At 42.1% G+C, this 17207-nt stretch overlaps 3 protein-coding genes across 3 annotated transcripts in view; 1 reads left to right on the plus strand and 2 right to left on the minus strand.

The window, feature by feature from the left end:
• Positions 1–709: 709 nt before the first annotated feature.
• Positions 710–8131, plus strand: LOC106638770 (sodium- and chloride-dependent glycine transporter 1). Its single transcript, XM_014352107.2, has 10 exons — positions 710–1008; positions 3104–3356; positions 4282–4440; positions 4513–4720; positions 4792–4963; positions 5027–5383; positions 5477–5686; positions 5775–6116; positions 6587–6782; positions 7393–8131. Exons 1-10 carry the CDS (start codon positions 961–963, stop codon positions 7578–7580), a joined length of 2133 nt encoding a protein of 710 aa, XP_014207593.1. The 5' UTR covers positions 710–960; the 3' UTR covers positions 7581–8131.
• Positions 8132–13691: 5560 nt separating this feature from the next.
• Positions 13692–15556, minus strand: LOC106638772 (transmembrane reductase CYB561D2). Its single transcript, XM_023390446.2, has 2 exons — positions 15389–15556; positions 13692–14546 (listed from the first exon to the last, which is right to left on the minus strand). The coding sequence occupies exons 1-2, from the start codon at positions 15554–15556 to the stop codon at positions 13995–13997; spliced, it is 720 nt and encodes a 239-aa protein (XP_023246214.2). The 3' UTR covers positions 13692–13994.
• Positions 15553–17207, minus strand: part of rdgA (retinal degeneration A) — a 42623-nt gene continuing 40968 nt past the window's right edge. Inside the window, exon 10 of the mRNA XM_023390427.2 lies at positions 15553–15646. Coding sequence (XP_023246195.2) covers positions 15553–15646 — 94 coding nt within the window. The remainder of the gene's footprint in view (positions 15647–17207) is intronic.

The following is a 17207-nucleotide window of genomic DNA, read 5'->3' on the forward strand; positions in this document are numbered from 1 at the left end:
CACTATACTGGCTCCTACAAGCTCTGCGCGCCTCTCCGGTGCCAGGTACAATATATACACACACACACACGCACTTACACAGCACGTTCCGGAGCACGAAGCGGCTAGCGAGAGCCAGTCGGCAATGAGAGCACCAGCAGGCTGGTACTGCTGGTCCGCCACCCAAAGTCACACAGACGAGCTTGCGAACTTTTTTTTTTTGTCTTTTTTTTGTACCGTTCGTTGTTGTTGTTTTCCCTCGTTGGCGCCAGCACCAGTTGTACCGGTTCCGCGGTCGTTGTTTCTCCGAAACCGTAAGCCCAGAGCCAGGGGCTGCTCGAGCGGGCTCTTTCAAGGTCAGCCGCGCTGCGTTTGATGCTCAAGTGCCTTTGCTGATTGCAGCAGCGCGTACAGGTGGGGTGGCAAGGGGGTGACTCGTCCGCGGTACACTGTACTGCCGGGCGGTGGTGATATGGTGAAGGCAGTGCCGATGATACCACACAAGGGTGCAGCATCGCCGAGGAGATTATAATACATATATATATATATACACGTGCAGTGGATGCAGCGCAAGGGGATACCGAAAGGTCGAGGTAGCTGACGTGATGCCGATGTAGGAACCATGTGCGGCGAGTATGGAGAGCTTTTTTGGCCAGCAGCAAGGGTAGCCGTCGATACTGGAGTTCATTGTCGCGTATCGAGTTGCACTCGTCGACGGTGATCATGATCATGATGATGATGTTATTGACGAGGGTACAAAAACAAGGTGCTCGTTGTGCTGGTACTTTATAAGAGCGAGATATAACGAGGAGGCCTCACTTACTCCCCAACTACCCCTACAGCGGAGGGATGAAGAGACGCAGGCTGGACCGATTTTAAAAAAAAGACGAGGCTCGCACGAGAAAAGCTCTCCCCCCCCCCCACGCCCACCCTCTATCTCTCGCTCATTTGTATCTCTCTTTCTCATCTCTCGGCCCAAGGATGGAGGACTCCTCGCCACGTATACGCCCTTACCTCGACTGCTGGGACGTAAGTTATCGTATATATATATATACACTCATACGTGTGTGTGTGTACACCCTATACTCTCCGTATGTACGTGTATAGCTCTGTGTTTATCCCTCAGTTTTATCATTCCTCCCTTCTCTCCATTCAGGGATTTTTTTTTCTTTTTTTTTTTTTTGATCCGATGGGTGGGTGATTTAAGGGAGATGACGACGAAGGAAGAAGGAAAAAAGGAAAATCCGCGAATATGACATGACTTGAGCTTCGCCGAGACATGGGGGATGGGATGATGCTGTGATCGATTTTCGGGCCAGAGCTAGGATACGTATACGTATACGTACAACTCGGGTATGTGTATTATTACCATCTGTATATAAGAAGAGAGGGATGATGTGTCTGCCCATTCATTTTGCGGGCTCGCGTGAATTTTTTCCCTCTCTCTGTCGGATCGCTCGTCACGTTTGCGTTTGTGGGTTGACGATGATAAAGTATATGTATATATATATACGTATTAAGCGGCACAGTGGTGAGATAACAGTGCGTTACGAGAAGGTGTTTGCGTCATTGGCAATTTTAACCCAGATTATTGTTTTTTCTTCCTCCACGCCCTCTCCTTTTTTAATTATAAATCCTCGCTAATCGGGGGAGACGATCGGAGAGAAAAAAAAAGAGGGGTGTACAGAAACGCCCGGTTAAATCGCTCCGTTACACGTGCGTGTATATATATGCCTCCTCCCCGTGCACCTTAACAACAAGTAACAATTTAATGTCGTTATAATGTATGGACGATTCGGTGATCATTCTTCCTTGTGCGCACAAAGACACCGTTGTTTTTTTTTTATTAATATTTGAACTTGATGTATACATCAATGTATTCGTAGCGGTGTGCGACGGCTCGCGCGTGTGTTTATCATACACTTTGAAATTCAATCCGATTGGGCGTCCAAATGCCACTTATCGGCTTGTCGATAAACATTGTCCGATCAAGTTTTCCGGCGTGTAACCACTTGCGGAGCTCTTCGCGCGATATATCCCCCACTCTATATTATTATTATTACAACCCCTGCGCGTGTGTATATACATATATGGGTAACGAAAATGACTGCCTCCGGTGCGCGAAGGATTACGAGCCGAGCCCCACTTTCGATCTTTTTTTAAACTTCCTCCAACACCCCCTTCCAACCGGGATTATCATCGTCGATCGAGCACAGCGGATTACATCGCATCGGTCGCTCTCTTTTTGATTATGGAGCTTGCTCCTTCGCTTGCGCGTGTGCCCATACAATCGCTTTTTTTTAACATGAATATGGTAAATAGCGTGTCCATAATAGAAACTACTGTTTTTTCTTCCTCCGTCCCGCTCTTTTGGACACTGTTATGCGTCCCTTATTTTACCACTACTACCGCGTAGCTACATTAGAAAAAAAAAAAAAAAGTGAATCGAAGAGGGGTTGCGCAATGAATACCGTTGAGTAACTCGTCGAGATAACGGCAATGTAATATTATACGAAAAGTGGATGCGTGTACCTGTCGATTGAATTAAGTAAACCTTAGTTTTTTCACCTCGTTGAAACCGCTCGTTATTTGCGGAGAGGAGGAGCCGTTGCAAATATGACACGAGGGAATTTTAATTTTCGCATTTACATTGAGCGAAAAGTCGATTCGAGGCGAATTGGTGATGTTCAAAACGACGAAAGCCTCGTTTGCATTTACTCGCCCTGTATATAGTTATGATAAATAGCGGTGGGTGGGGAAAAAAATTCTTACCAACCCCGATAATTTCAAACGCTATAACGAAAACATGTAATATGATAATTGCACCTAAATTGAAGAGCTCGTGTTATTTTTGTCATGTCGCGTCCTTCGCGCATTTCAACACGAAAAGTAAAATTTTTTTCTTTCACACCAGAACTAGGGTACATTCGCGTAGTAGATGTTGACCGGTGCCTGGGACAAATTACAAAAAACACGAGGTATTGCGGATGTTTTCACGCATTGGTTAAAAAAGAGGTTCCCGTATCTTCCTCACCCCTACATGAACAAAAGTTTACCCGAATGGAAAAGAAAAGGGGATAGGATGTGAATAATGGTCGAACCCTATATGTATTTGTGACTATAGAACGAGGACAAGTACTCGGTGGCGAACAGCCAGGCGCCCCTGGAGGCGGGAGAGGACGAGCACCCGGAGCGTGGCACCTGGACCGGCAAGTTTGACTTTTTGCTCTCGTTGCTCGGCTACAGCGTCGGCCTTGGCAACGTCTGGAGGTTCCCCTATCTCTGCTACTCGAACGGCGGCGGGGCCTTCCTCATACCCTTCACCGTCATGCTCGTCATCGCCGGGCTGCCTTTGATGTTCATGGAATTGTCGATCGGTGAGTTTGCTTCCTTATATTCTTTTTTTTTTTTTTTTTTTTTTTTTATTATTTGCTACGCGTGAGTGTAATGTAATATACTGCAGCTGCTGGGGGGGTATATTTCAATTCTCAAAGTTCTCTAAAGACTTTCGAAAGCCCTCGCTGCATTTTAATGGCCCCCCTGGGAGCATCAATCACGTTTTTGGCCAACTTCGGCTTCGGCTCCACGTGGCTTCTTTTCTCTACTCCTCTCCAGCGTGAATTATCATTGTTACTGTTTTTAACTTTTTTTCACCTTGATTCCAACAACTTTTCTTTGAAAAAGTTTTCTTTCGATATAATTGGATTAGGAATTCAGAGATGCGGTTTCTTTTGTTTTTCATGTACAACGTTATACCAACAATATTATTTTAGGGATCCGACGAATGTACGGGTGGCGCGTTTTGATTAAAAATCAAGGCCACGTGGATCTCCCATCGTGTTTATCTATATAACTCGCCTCTGCAACTTTCGTTTGATGAAAATTTTTTTTTCTCTTTCGTTCTCTGATTCGTGTGAATTTTCGGCCAATGTATCATTTAGAATCGACCAACTCAAGGCCTCGATGAAATTTCAAAGTAACAATGAAGCATAAAAAAAAATCTCTTGGACTTGTTGCACTAAATTACACTTACTTCACTCCCCTCCCCCGCTAAAGCGCCGGCGTTGTGCTGCCAAAAAATGGCACTTTGTAAGAGCCACTAAATCGTCGATCATAAATTTTCAACCGAGTATCGGAAAAGTTTTGGACCACCCCAGAGTACGTACACCTGGATGAGCGTGTTAAAAATGCAGTATATATTTACCTACGACTAATGTACACAAGTATACGTAGGCTTTTTAATCTTCGCGAGGGTCCATTATAATAATGTTAAGGGTTGGTTTAACAATGGTATCAATGCAGGCCAGTACGCGAGTTTGGGCCCAGTCGCGGCTTACAAGAGGTTTTGCCCGCTGTTGCGGGGCCTCGGCTACGGCATGGTCATCGTCAGCGCCATCGTCATGATGTACTACAATCTCATAATCGGCTGGACGATATACTACATGGTGGCCTCGGTAGCTGGTAAGTTTCCTTTTTTTTTTTCCAAAGCCATTGTGTAAATATTTTGTTTTTGTTGTATTTCATCGAATACAGGGGGCAGCAAAGTACCCTGGAGCGAGTGCGAGGAGGAGTGGAGCACGTCCGAGTGCTTCATGCCCGAGGAGACGTTGCTCTGCACCAGCCAAAACATGACGTACTTCAAGAGGGAGTGCCTCAACTCGACCCAACTAGCCGCGATGAACCTCACCGCCGACAGCCTGGCGTCCATCGTCAGGAAACCACCTGCCGAGGAGTACTTCAAGTAAGGCTTTGCTCGTCCCTTCTTTTCTTTTCACATTTAATACCTCGTGCGTGTTTTGATTGTTGCATCAGTAACCATGTGCTGCGATTGAGCCACGGGATCGAGGATACCGGGACGATAAGCCCGAAAATGGCCGGTTGCCTCCTGCTCGCCTGGATCATCGTGTTCCTCTGCCTGAGCAAGGGCGTGCAGAGCTCCGGCAAGGTCGTCTACTTCACCGCTCTCTTCCCCTACGTGGTTCTGGTGAGTCCGGGACGAACTTTCATCTCTTTCATCAACGACTGATCACTTTTTTTACGCGTGCAGATCGCCCTGTTCTGCCGGGGTATATTGCTGCCGGGTGCCGACGAGGGTATCCTGTTTTACCTGACGCCCGACTGGCAACGGCTCACCTCGGCCAAGGTCTGGGGCGACGCCGCGGTCCAGATATTCTTCGCCCTGAGCCCGGCCTGGGGTGGCCTCATCACCCTCAGCTCGTACAACAAGTTTACCAACAACTGCTACAAGGACTCGCTCATCGTGGCCGTGAGCAACATCGGGACCTCGTTCTTCGCGGGCCTCGTCATATTCTCCGTCATCGGTTTCCTCGCCCACGAGCTCGGCGTCCCCGTCGCCTCGGTCGTCGACCAGGGTGCCGGCCTCGCTTTCATCGTCTACCCCGAGGTTTTACACCCCCACCTCCCCCCTTCTATATGCTATATTTTTTATTTGGTTTGGGCCATCCTCGATGACCATTGGTCTGTTTTTTTTTGATAGGTGGTGTCGAGGCTACCCGTGGCGCCGGTCTGGTCGCTGCTGTTCTTCGTGATGTTGCTCACGCTGGGCCTGGACTCGCAGTTCGCCCTCATGGAGACCGTGACCACCGCCATCCTCGACGGCATCCCCGCGCTCAGGCACTACAAGCTCTGGGTCGTCCTGGGCTGCGCGGTTTTCGGCTACGCCGGTGGCCTCATATTCACCACCAACGTGAGTCCCGTTCATTATCATCACCATCATCATCATTATTATTAATTGTTGTTGTTGATGACCAAGCTAAATTATAATCGTCGTGCAGGCCGGTATGTACTGGCTGCAACTGATGGACAAGTACGCGGCCAACTGGTCGGTCCTGCTGATAGCGATATCCGAGTGTATCCTGGTTGCGTGGGTGTACGGGGCGGATCGTTTCCTCGACGACGTCCAGCAGATGATTGGGGCGCGGGGCAGGGCTTGGCGCTTCTTTTGGACGTGGATGTGGAAACTCGTGACGCCGGCGGCCCTGTTTTTCATCCTCTTTTTCAACTGGGTCGAGTACGAGCCTCTCAAGTACGGCACCTACACCTACCCCATTTGGGCCGACGCGGTCGGGTGGTTCGTTGGACTCGTGCCGGTCCTCGTTATTGTCGGCCTTGCCATCGTGAGTATATTTGTGTGTGCTTTGCCCTACAAATACCGTTGTTACAAATAACATTGCTGTTTCTTTTAATACATTGATGGTTTTTTTTTTTGTTTTTTTTTGTTTAATACTCTTACCACAAATTCGATAATCCCGACTTTTGTTCACTGGCTGTGTACCGTGTGCTACATTAGACTCTCTCGTGCAGGGATGAAAAAAAAAAGAAAAAAACAGATGCTAAGCCGACGTTTCGGATTAACCGAGCGCTCATAATAGAATTTCGACTTGTTATCATACATCCACCCCATTATACGAGCTCGCTCATCCGCGTGAAAAAAAAAAAAAAAAAAAAAAAAATCCCCAAATAATTCGAGCACGTGTTTGACGTTACGTTGCGCGAGGCGTGGATCTATGTTATACCCGAGGCTCGCCCACGCGCTCTTGCGCCCACGCGATGATGTATAAATATGTACCTATGTCGTGTTTTGTAGAGCCAACTGAGGGTGAGCAAGCGGCGACGTCCGGCTTACGAGGACGAGGACGAGGAGGAGGACGAGCTGCGGAGTTCGAACAACGAGAGCGTCTGGTGTCGAGCGCGCAAACTCCTCCAACCGACCCCGGATTGGGGTCCTGCTTCGCGCAACCCCCTCACCCCGTCCAGGACAGTGCCCCACACCCCGTCGCCAGGTAATTTCATCCGCATTGTTGAGATTCTTTTTTTTTTCCACCAACCTCTTTTTCTTTCAACCCGATGTCGATTGTGATACACGTTGTATTGGGCGTAGCGCTGTTTGGATGCACGACATGTCGCACCGGGGGGGGGGGATTTGCGTGGGAAGTGGGACAGTGGTTGGGGTGACGGTAAGGGGGGAGAAGTTAAAGAAATGGTGCGAGGGTCACGTGGATACGTGGCATATTGGATTAGAAAGTTCGACTGGGTGTATCATGTACCGAGATTCGGAACACCCGCAGGTTTGTTCACCACGGGGTACGGATAAGCTTTTCTGACGTACACACATATGACACATGTGATGTTGCGTATACAAAGGATAATCGAATATCGTTTTTTTCCCCCCATACAAACATGTTTCACTTGCTTACTTTTTTTAAAGATTTTTTGCGAGCTGACGTAGTGTAATTTAATTTTATCAACTCCAGTTGGGGTCACGTGAAAAAAAAATTGCCTTCGTCGTATTTGCTTAAAGAAAAGATGCAAGTTAGATGATGTATGATTACACGTAGTTATAAAACAGACGAGAAGTAAGTGTGAATCGAATTAATAAAGTAAAGGACGAAGTTAAAACGATATTCGCAGGTGGGCAGTGCGGCTACGACTCGGTGCGGGACACGATAGTCCTGGTGAACGGGCAGCCGATGACGACGCAGGGAGCCAGCGCGGAAGCCGGTAGCTCGCAAAAGCTGCCCGGGCCCTCGATCCTCAAGAACTCGAGCAAAACCGATCTCATCAGCTCCCAACAGGTCTGACAGGACGACGGTGGCCCCTGCTACGACGATTACCCCTCGCACAAGTGCGCCTTCTCCACCTTTGGATTTTAATGTGACGCCCGAGCGTGATGATGCTGCTGCCGCCACGACCGATCGATCTTTGTACTCTAAACAGCTCGTCTCCCCCCCCCCCTCCCATGACAGTAGTCCCGGTTCCTCCCTTTCAACCCCGTGACTGTAGCGGTGTTATTTTTAGTTGCCGCTGAAGCTATAGAGCTTGTTTCAATTTTTCAGTAGTTGCGGGACGAAATTCATGCGCAAGGGAGATACCCGAGGTTTTTTTCGTCGCGACTTTCCCAAGGTGATATAAATCAGTCTTTTCGGAGGATATTTACTGCGTTTCGTAAAATTTACATCGCTGTATGATTTTTACTTCACACAGACACACACACACACACACACATGGTCAATCCGAGGGTGTAAAATTACAATCGCGTTAGATCTCAATCAAATTTATGATGCTTACTCACTAATAATTCAAGTGTGATGAACTACACACTTTGTTGAAATTTCCTTTTCCTTTTTTTTTTTTTTTTTTTTTCCTTACAACGTATTACTGTAGAGACGTTGATAAAACCAAATCGATGATTCTTGAAATATTTTACCAAACCGATTGAACTAAATAATTTTTTTCTTTAACGATTGATGTGCTTTTCTACATTGGCTTTTCTCATTAAAAAGTGCGCAATTTAGCGGAACCGGTTAAATACTTGGTGCACCGTAGATTAGGTTGTTCTTGAAATTCTTATCAATACAACGGCAATGCATTCAATAAAAAATCGAAATTTTAACTACTTGGATTTGCGGTGCATGTATTGTATACTTGATAATGTAAATAAAACAATATATTTTTAGCTCAATTCCGAGGATGATAATTATCATGACTGTAAGGAGAATCGATTATTTAACAAACGATATTTTACTACATGAAATTCGTAATAAACGCAAGTGCCGAAATGTGAATAATTTTTTTTTTTTTTTTTTTTCTGACAATTGTTTTTTCAAAGCGTAAAAATCAATTTCAATTTTTTTTCATTCCATACGCTCCGCTTTAAGAGAGCTTGCTTTCAATCGGAAATCTACGGAGTGGTGAGAAAATTGAATACGAAATTGAATGAGACACATTATATATAAATATGAATGAAATCGAAAAAAACTCGAGATAAACATGCACTTGAGAAAAACAACGCGGCTACAGTCCACAAAAAATATACACATACACATCACCTATATATGCCCTTAGCCAAACGCTCATGTCTTTCACAATGGATGCCGGAATTACGTAAGCATTGCTGATTTGAAACTCAAAGGTTATTGTTAATGAACCACAAGTATACTCGACGATTCAATTCGAATGATATGCATAGTTTGCTAATTGATGAAAAGTGATTTATCAAAAGAAAATGAAAATTTCTCTTTTTACTGTGAAAAAAATTATTATAGGTACCCGAATACAATGAATTTACAGTCGTGTATGCATTTCCATTGATATATATGCACTATTTCAAAAATCGAATATATATATAATACGTTACAGCTGGTCCTGAAGAGAATTTTTTTAAATATATATATATATAGAGGAAAAACTACAACTAACATATAAATATTAAAGTTACTGTTTTGGAAAACTAACAAATTTAAAGTTGTATATAAATAAATGAATGAAATCAAAGAAATTTAATTATTTTAGAAAAGTTCAGTGCTTGGTTCAGAGTATAAACAGAAATATTGAAAGAGATGCTAAAAAATATACGCGGTTGAAGCTTTTGATACGTTGATAATGAAACAGTAATATTAGTTATCATCACCAAAGCTGCGCCAATGGAAAATCTAAAATACACATATATACTCTTTTTCGAAAACCGATACACCCAGCACACGATAAAAATGGCACTACGATGATTTGGATACCATTAAAAGGAAATCTCCACTTACCTGCACTCAACGAATTAGATTTTTGTATTTTGGTCCAGAATTCCACGTAATTCTGTGAATTTGGGCTGTGGTAAATATTGCAATTATGAGTTCGCGCAAAGTCATCAACACTCGCGAGTACCAAATGTGTTGCGTAGGTATGTACAAAGTGGAGATCAAAAGGTATTGTTGGTTCGTTCAATGTTAATAGTCAATAAAAATGAAAAATAAGCCGTATCAAAAACATGACCCTTTATTTGTTAAATATACTTACAATTATTTATAAGTTATAGTTAGTGAGAAACAAAGTGTTGTTGATTAAAAAAAAAAAAAAAAAAGAAAAAAAAGAATAATATGGGTGTTTAGATATGTGTTCCAATGTACGACGTGTATAAGCCACTCAGAGGTTTATTTACATTCGTTACTATCTGTATGATTAGTATAAAAAATACATATATCAATGTTACCAGATGACTTTTAATTTGTACTTAATTTAATCTGATATTTGCTTCATATGAAAAAAAAACACAAATCAATTACAGTGAGAAAGTGTTTGTACTCGTGCAAAGTATGTGAATCGTCTTGCCATTTAGCCACAATGCTAAAAACATTTTTTTTTCTCTAGGAAATAAATGTGAGTTCATGATACTTAAATGTGAGGGTAAACGTCCATTGATCTCTGCCTTGACTAGTATTAACTAAAATTCTTGTTTTTTCTTTTTTTTCGTTTTATTTAGACTATTATAAATTTTACTAAAAATTTGAAAGTCTCTAGATTATAGATAAAAGTTCCTAAAATAATTTAGAAACTCTTTGTGTCACTCACACAAAGCTTTTTTTTTTTAATAAATATATTGTACCAACATTGTAATCGTATTTTTATTTCTAAATTTTTATCCATATACATTTCTATATCAACATAATTGTAATGGTTTACGTTTTTATCACTGATACTACCAGATTAAAAAATAGCATAAATGTAATAAAGAGTATTTTTGCTTAGTTATAAGGAAAGTGGTAGACTTATTTTCCAGCACGACTATATAAATAGCTCAGTTTATATAAAGCATATAACGACTGATGAATTTTTTACTAAACTATTAATACATTATTCAATCAAAAGTAATTTTATTAGTTTGTATTTTCTACGACAAAAATCTACTGATTTTTATGTTATTTTTGAAACCTCCTTCATCAAAGACTTTTATTCATTTACGTAGACGATAAGTTTGAAAATAAAAATAATTTGTTACATTTTTTAAAATTGAAGATACAATCCCCAATATCAACTAAATTGGAATTGACAAAAACCTTATTTCCGATGATACAAAAGAAGGGTTTATAAAAAATGAAAAAAATTTATTACGTAAGTACTCATCAAAAGTCACAATAAAATAAATGGGTTATCCCTCTCTAAACAATGTTAGAGAAAAGTGAGAAATATTGTAATTCTTACAATTGTAAGGCGAAAAAGAAAGTGCGAGTGCTATTAACAATAAGTAAACAGTAGATAAGCGTAAGTGTCCGAGAGGAAACGTATAGAGATTTTTGTAATCTCCCAAAAACGTGAGTCATGTAGATATACTCTTGTGTTAATAATTTTCGCTTAAAGTATTTTTCTGCGAAGTAACATAGTGATATTGTCCCCCAAAAAAGGTGACTGTACACGTGTAAAAAAAAGAGTGACTGATATTACATATAGTTAAAGCTATACCCGTGAAAAATAAATGTCCCGCGTGGATACGTTCATCTACGGTACCGTAGCTGGTGAAAATATATACATACACATATAAATATCAAAATACGTAATAGTAGGAAGTGTATAAAGCATTACTTGTGGTACTCTCCTTGGAGCCGATATAAAAAAAAAAAAAAAAAAAAAAAAAAAAAAATAGAAAGTTTATAAGATTAAGAGATGTATAAATAAATGAAACAATAATAATATGTCGCCAAGATCCTGGAAAATTTGATGATTGCAAACGATGGGCAGATAAAAGTAAAAAGTATACGTTATTTGTTGTTAATTAGACATTAACTGTAGCAGGTGCTTGGGTGATGAAAAAAAAGATGGAAAAGATTCAGCAACTCTGTTTACCAAAAAAGTGAGAGCAAAAAAAAAAAAAATAAATTATAACCAGCGTTGTAAGGTTGTTCATAGTAGTATTCGCAAAGACTTTTCGTAAGTAAAACAGGAAAAATGAGAAAAAAAAAAAAAAAAAAAAAAAAAAATTAAACTTAATGAAAAATAAACTTGAGCGATGGTGACTGGTCCACTTGCGGCCAAGTGCTCTGAGCTTATTTAATGAGCTAACAAATAATAGAGCAGACAGTACAAAGTAATGTGTCCTAAATGATGTACGAGCAAAGGATTTTACGGGAAGTAACGTTAAGTTCAATTATTGAGATGTGTCTGATTCTATGACATTTGTTTTGTTTGCAGCACAATAAACAGGCGCAAGTAATTTTAAAGTGAAAACGCGAAACGCGTACTACTGTCACGTTCTTCGGAGTGAAACATCACCTGAATATACACACACAGTTAGAGATGGTAGAATTAACGAAATGTTTGAAATCGACAGGTAAAGTTTATTGTAAATCCATGAAACACTGGCTGGTCAAAAATTTTTCTTCGTTTTGTGGTAAAATGTTACTCCGAGAGCTAATCAGAGTATGTATACGTTGTAAATGAATTTTCAAGTCTCGTACGTAAATATTGCGAATAAATGGTGAGGGAGAAAATGTGCTTTATATGCTATGGATAAACTTATAATTCCTATACTGCGTCTCGAAATTTTTGTGCGTCCTTGGAAAGTTTTAGAAAAATGTTTGATACCTTTACATCAGTGATGCATCGTGAATATTCATTTGTTGTCCCTCAAATGTAACTCACGTAAGAAAAAGTATTAAAGTCTCAAAAAGCGTTGTAATTCATGGCAGTCGTCAAATGTTTGATAAACAATAGAAAAATTATGTAAAGACGAGCGGAGTAAATCTTTATGTAGATTAAGTGTAAAATATAAAAGCCGAAAATAAATTAGGTACCAACAGAATTGTGATGTGATGTATAGAAAAACATAACAATCTGTACATTTTTTGTTTTCGTAGGGTAATGACAAGAATTGATTGTTGGCCAAAGTCATTTGGCTTGAAAACATTGTCTATGTCTGTTGTCGCTTGGTAAATACCGGGAAAAACGTTTTGAAATGAATCGGACCCAAATTAAAGTATTATGTCTCAAAAAGTCGTTTATTGTGAACATCGCGGTTTTTACATATAAAAATATAGATGCAAATATGTATAAAAATAAAAATAGGTGTATACAAGTTGTTACATAATGTCAAGACGAAGAACAAAGTTTTGTCGCGGTAAGAAAATTATTCTTGTAAGTGTAAAACAAAAAAAAGCAGGTGTATACTTAATTTAAGATATTGATGAAAGACAAAAAAAAAAAAAAAAAAAAAAAAAGAAGCAAAAAAGAAAAAGAAAAAAAACTTTAATGTTCTATTTTGAAGATACATAGTACGATGATATACATTATATTATGTGTATATGTATATGATGCGTGTAAGATTAATAAAGTGTTGATATATGGTTTGTCTGCTCGATTTATTACATACATCGCTTAGCCTATATATATATTTATATAAGTAACACTAATTTGTTTATGCTCATGAAATGCGAAAAAGTTATAAATGACGGCAATGCACATTCAAGTGACTCGCACACACTTGACCGAGACTCTCTTTTTTTTTTTTTTTTTCGTCAATTAAGCTGGTGCTAAATAAGCGATGATGATTAACGGCACGTGCGCGAGCGTGAAATACCTCACGGTTTTATTATTCCGTAATTTTGTCATAAAAATCATCTGACATACATATAAGGATGCATTTTTAAATGACGTGCTACAAAAAAGTACAACTTGGCAAAAAAGTTTTCACTCTAAGGTAATACGTATACGTATTAAGTATACCATTGTTGCAAGTATCACAAAGACACATATAGTTATAAAAATATTTTGTCAAGTGAAGTTTAAAAAAGTAAAGTACACCGCGCGAAGAGAAAACAAACTTTGGCGTGCGAGAGAAAAAAGTATCATCATCACGAATACCGATAATTTTGCAACGACTCTTTATCCCCTTGAGCATATATATATATATATATATATTATAAATATGTAGACATCAAGACGCGTCACAACGATCGGGCACAAGCAGCAAATGCAAGAGAAAAAATATACGACGCGCTAAATTGCTTAACGTACACACATATTTATGTATCTTTGGAAACGCTTTCTCTTTTCCCCATATTTCATCTCTCGAGCTCTCCCACACGGGACTTCCATCCGAGGGGATCACCGTAACCATTTCGCCAACCGCTGCGAAAGTCCCAACCATGTATATATACAATACAAACTGAGATGTCACTCCAGCGAAGCAAGTAAAGTCGGCGAATGTACATGATGTATGTGGGCGCGACGCGTTACGAGCTGTTGGTCTGCAGTTGGGTGGACGGAGATGGTTTCTTCATGAGGACCCGAGTCCTGGCGACGGCCCCGATGACGGGCTTGACGAGAACGATGACCGCGGCAACGGCAAAGGCAGCCAGGGCCAGGGCACGGCCCGTGACCGACGCCCCGATGTGGTCCCACCAGTTGTTGAAGGTGCCATTGACGAGGGTAACCAGCAGCAGTACCGTCATGCCGATCCCCGCGAAGCCATGCACGACCTTGAGTAGGACGGGCCGGACGCGCGGGTACACCCACTGGGCGTTGTTCGTGAGAACGCCGAAGCCCGCGATCGCCCAGACGAGGACGAAGGTCACGAGGCCGAGGATACCGTGTAGCGTGACAAAGTGAGACTTGCCGTGGATGTTCTTGTTGACGACTATCACGACGAAGCCGGCCGTCATTAGCAGCAGACCGATCAGGTGGAGGATCCAGTGGAGGGTCACGCGTTTTTTGCGCGCCACCTTGCGCGTCGCGTACACCTCGCCCGAGATCACGTAGACGCCCTCGACGATCAGAAGCCCGGCCTGCAAGTGATGGGGGATTTTTTTTTTTTTTTTTCTTTTTTATTGCTCTTTCATGCAAATCGAGAGGGAGGAGGGCGACATCTCTCAAGTAGAACGATTTTCCAGAAGCGAGGCTGCTGAATTCGCCGAGTCGAGGTGACGAAATTTATTAGCGCCGATTGTATACGTCGACCCATTTTTTTTATTTCTGTTTTTCCGCAAAAGACGCTTTTTTTATCTCTTTGATTTATTGTTTTTCGTGCGAGAGTCTAAATTTGGCACGGACGAGAGTAAACAAAAAAAATATATCGGCCGATGATGGTTCAAATTTGCCGAATGAAGCGTATACGTGCGCGTATTTTCTCGTGACGCAATCCCGGCCGATGCCTCAATTGACTCCGTTCTCGCGAGGACGTGCTCGTTGGAAAGCACTTTGAAAACACCGGTACGAATGAGTTTAATGGTACACCCGTTAGTTATAGCGTGAAAAAAAAAAAAAAGAAAAATCGGCCTTGACTATATATCGCGAAACAAGATTGCAAATCGCTACGGTAATTTGCAGCACCCACTGATTCATTAAAAAGAAGGAAAAAAAAAAAAAAAAAAAGTAGCTTCCATTGTACCGCACGTGACGAAACGGAATTTTATTCAAAAGAAGAAGAAGAAGTCATCACCGCCAGGCATATACATACCTAATAATAAACCATGACCTCAGCCTAATCGCACATACTCTGTACTCTCTCAGCGGTTACAAACCGATCCGATTTCCCTCTTCGATCCGCACCAACGAGCAACGAGTGCCCCGTGAAAACTCTTCCCCTCCTCCCAAAAATAAGTAAAAAAAAAAAGAAAGTAAAACTCACTCCCAGTGCCATGCAGATCGGGTGCCAGGAGAACAGGCTGTAGTTCTCGAAGCCGAGCTCGACGATGTAGATCACCGGGGCGAGCAGCAGGACGTGCGTCAAGACGTTCACGAGCATCGCGAACCTACTGGGCGGGCCCTTGCTTTCCCCCGCGTGCTCGTTCTTCATGCTGCACCGGTGCACAGTATACGGCCCAAAGATGAGAGGAAGCGAAACGGAGCGCGAAAACCGGTAGGGCGGCTCGAGGGCTCGGTAAACCTGCAAAGAATCAGAGATCGCCGCATAACATGCAGCGCAGCGGGCTATTGTAGTATTATTATATACGTGTATGGTGAGGCAGAGAGGCGCACCAGGCTCCTCTTTACGTAATGGCACTACAGACGAGCAGCGAAATGCTCGGCCAATGATTCATCATTCAGCGCGGCTGCTTATTTTTTTTTTCTTTTATTCTCGCAGCTGATGAGCGACGACGCCCTTTTTTTGCACGTTTATCCGTGGGTTTTTTGTTTTCCCTCCCGAGCTTTTTGGGTTATCGGCTTTATACAGCTGGCCGGCACGTGCGCGCGAGAGGGAGAGAGAGTAAAAATATACGCGCGGGGATGAATGTTTGTCGAGTGAAAATTCCCTTGTTTTTCGGGGCGGGGTTTGTTTACAAACGCGCGAGAGGAGTCGATGCTCCCGTGGCTCTGTGTGTGTACGAGCGCGCCCGGCGACCGAGATTCATTCATCCGATTTATTCGCGAATGAATGGCCGATGTCGCCGGTGTTGGTCGAGTACATACTAGATCGGTGTACGGCTTGATTGACAAGGTGTTTTTTTGTTTTTCTTACGACATCGCTTTCATAAGATTTTTATCAGTGGCGACGTGCTTGGTTGATAATATGTTTTTTTTTCCCCGATTTTGGTGGTTGACATACATTTTCCGGATACTTTGAGTCTTTCGGTAATAATTTATTCGTCGAACTCGCTTTCAACCAGGGCGATAATGTGATAACACTTTCGTCACGCGCGTATCGCCTGTATTAATAATAAAAAACGAGCCGTTTACAGTTTTTTTTAACCGGCAAGAGAAAGCACGAGGAAGAAAAAGAAAGAAAAATATTAGATATGTGTTCTCTCGAACAGTGCACACGTGAACTTTTTTGCGTCGCAGAGGCAAATAAATTAACATGAAACGCTCGCGCGTAGTATACCATAAAAAAGAACCTCTCGCTCGACGCCACCTTTTTCAAGAAAAAAAGGTAAAATTAAAAAATGTACCTGTGTCTTCTGGGTCCAAACAAAAAAAAGAGCACTGTTGCATAAGGTATATACACAATGTATAAATTATCTCCCAAACGCGACACTCCCGCGAGGAAAAACAATACAGGTGCGCGATACACCAATAAATATATGTATATATTTTCAAGATACAAAGCACACGGATGAAAATAATGCTCGACAACGCAGACAACGCCAGTGTAACTTACCGACTGACTGACTTTGTCGAGCTGCGCCAAACCGATGCTGCTCCCGGCCTTGATGCTTTTCTCTCTCTCTCTCGCGTTCTGTAATGTACAGCAGCGAGTGTCCGCACACGCAGCGTTACTTTGCTCGCGCCTCTCCTCCTCCTCGTCTTCCTCCTCCCACTGCAGCTATTTTTTATCACGCATACACGCATATACCTATATACAGTGTACAATGTTGCGTAGGATCGGTTGTACACAGCGCGCGTATGGGATTTTATCCCCTCGTGCTCGCTCCTTTTCTTTATCGCGGCCAGTGGCCCTTTTTTACGCGCTTTGCGTCTCGGTGTAGGTAGTACAGCGGATCGGAATT

The sequence above is a fragment of the Copidosoma floridanum genome, unplaced genomic scaffold (genome assembly GCF_036245765.1).
Source record: "Copidosoma floridanum isolate Cflo_tuat_1 unplaced genomic scaffold, Cflo_Japanese_pri ptg000030l, whole genome shotgun sequence".
In the NCBI taxonomy this organism is placed as follows: Eukaryota; Metazoa; Arthropoda; class Insecta; order Hymenoptera; family Encyrtidae; genus Copidosoma; species Copidosoma floridanum.

Bases quoted from the DNA above. Each gene is read 5' to 3' on its own strand.
- LOC106638772 (XM_023390446.2), bottom strand. From the start codon at position 15,556: ATGAAGAACGAGCACGCGGGGGAAAGCAAGGGCCCGCCCAGTAGGTTC. The intron at 14,547-15,388 runs GTGAGTTTTACT...CATCACTTGCAG, and splicing joins CGATCTGCATGGCACTGGGA to GCCGGGCTTCTGATCGTCGA.
- LOC106638770 (XM_014352107.2), top strand. From the start codon at position 961: ATGGAGGACTCCTCGCCACGTATACGCCCTTACCTCGACTGCTGGGAC. The intron at 4,964-5,026 runs GTGAGTCCGGGA...TTACGCGTGCAG, and splicing joins TCTTCCCCTACGTGGTTCTG to ATCGCCCTGTTCTGCCGGGG. The intron at 6,117-6,586 runs GTGAGTATATTT...CGTGTTTTGTAG, and splicing joins TTATTGTCGGCCTTGCCATC to AGCCAACTGAGGGTGAGCAA.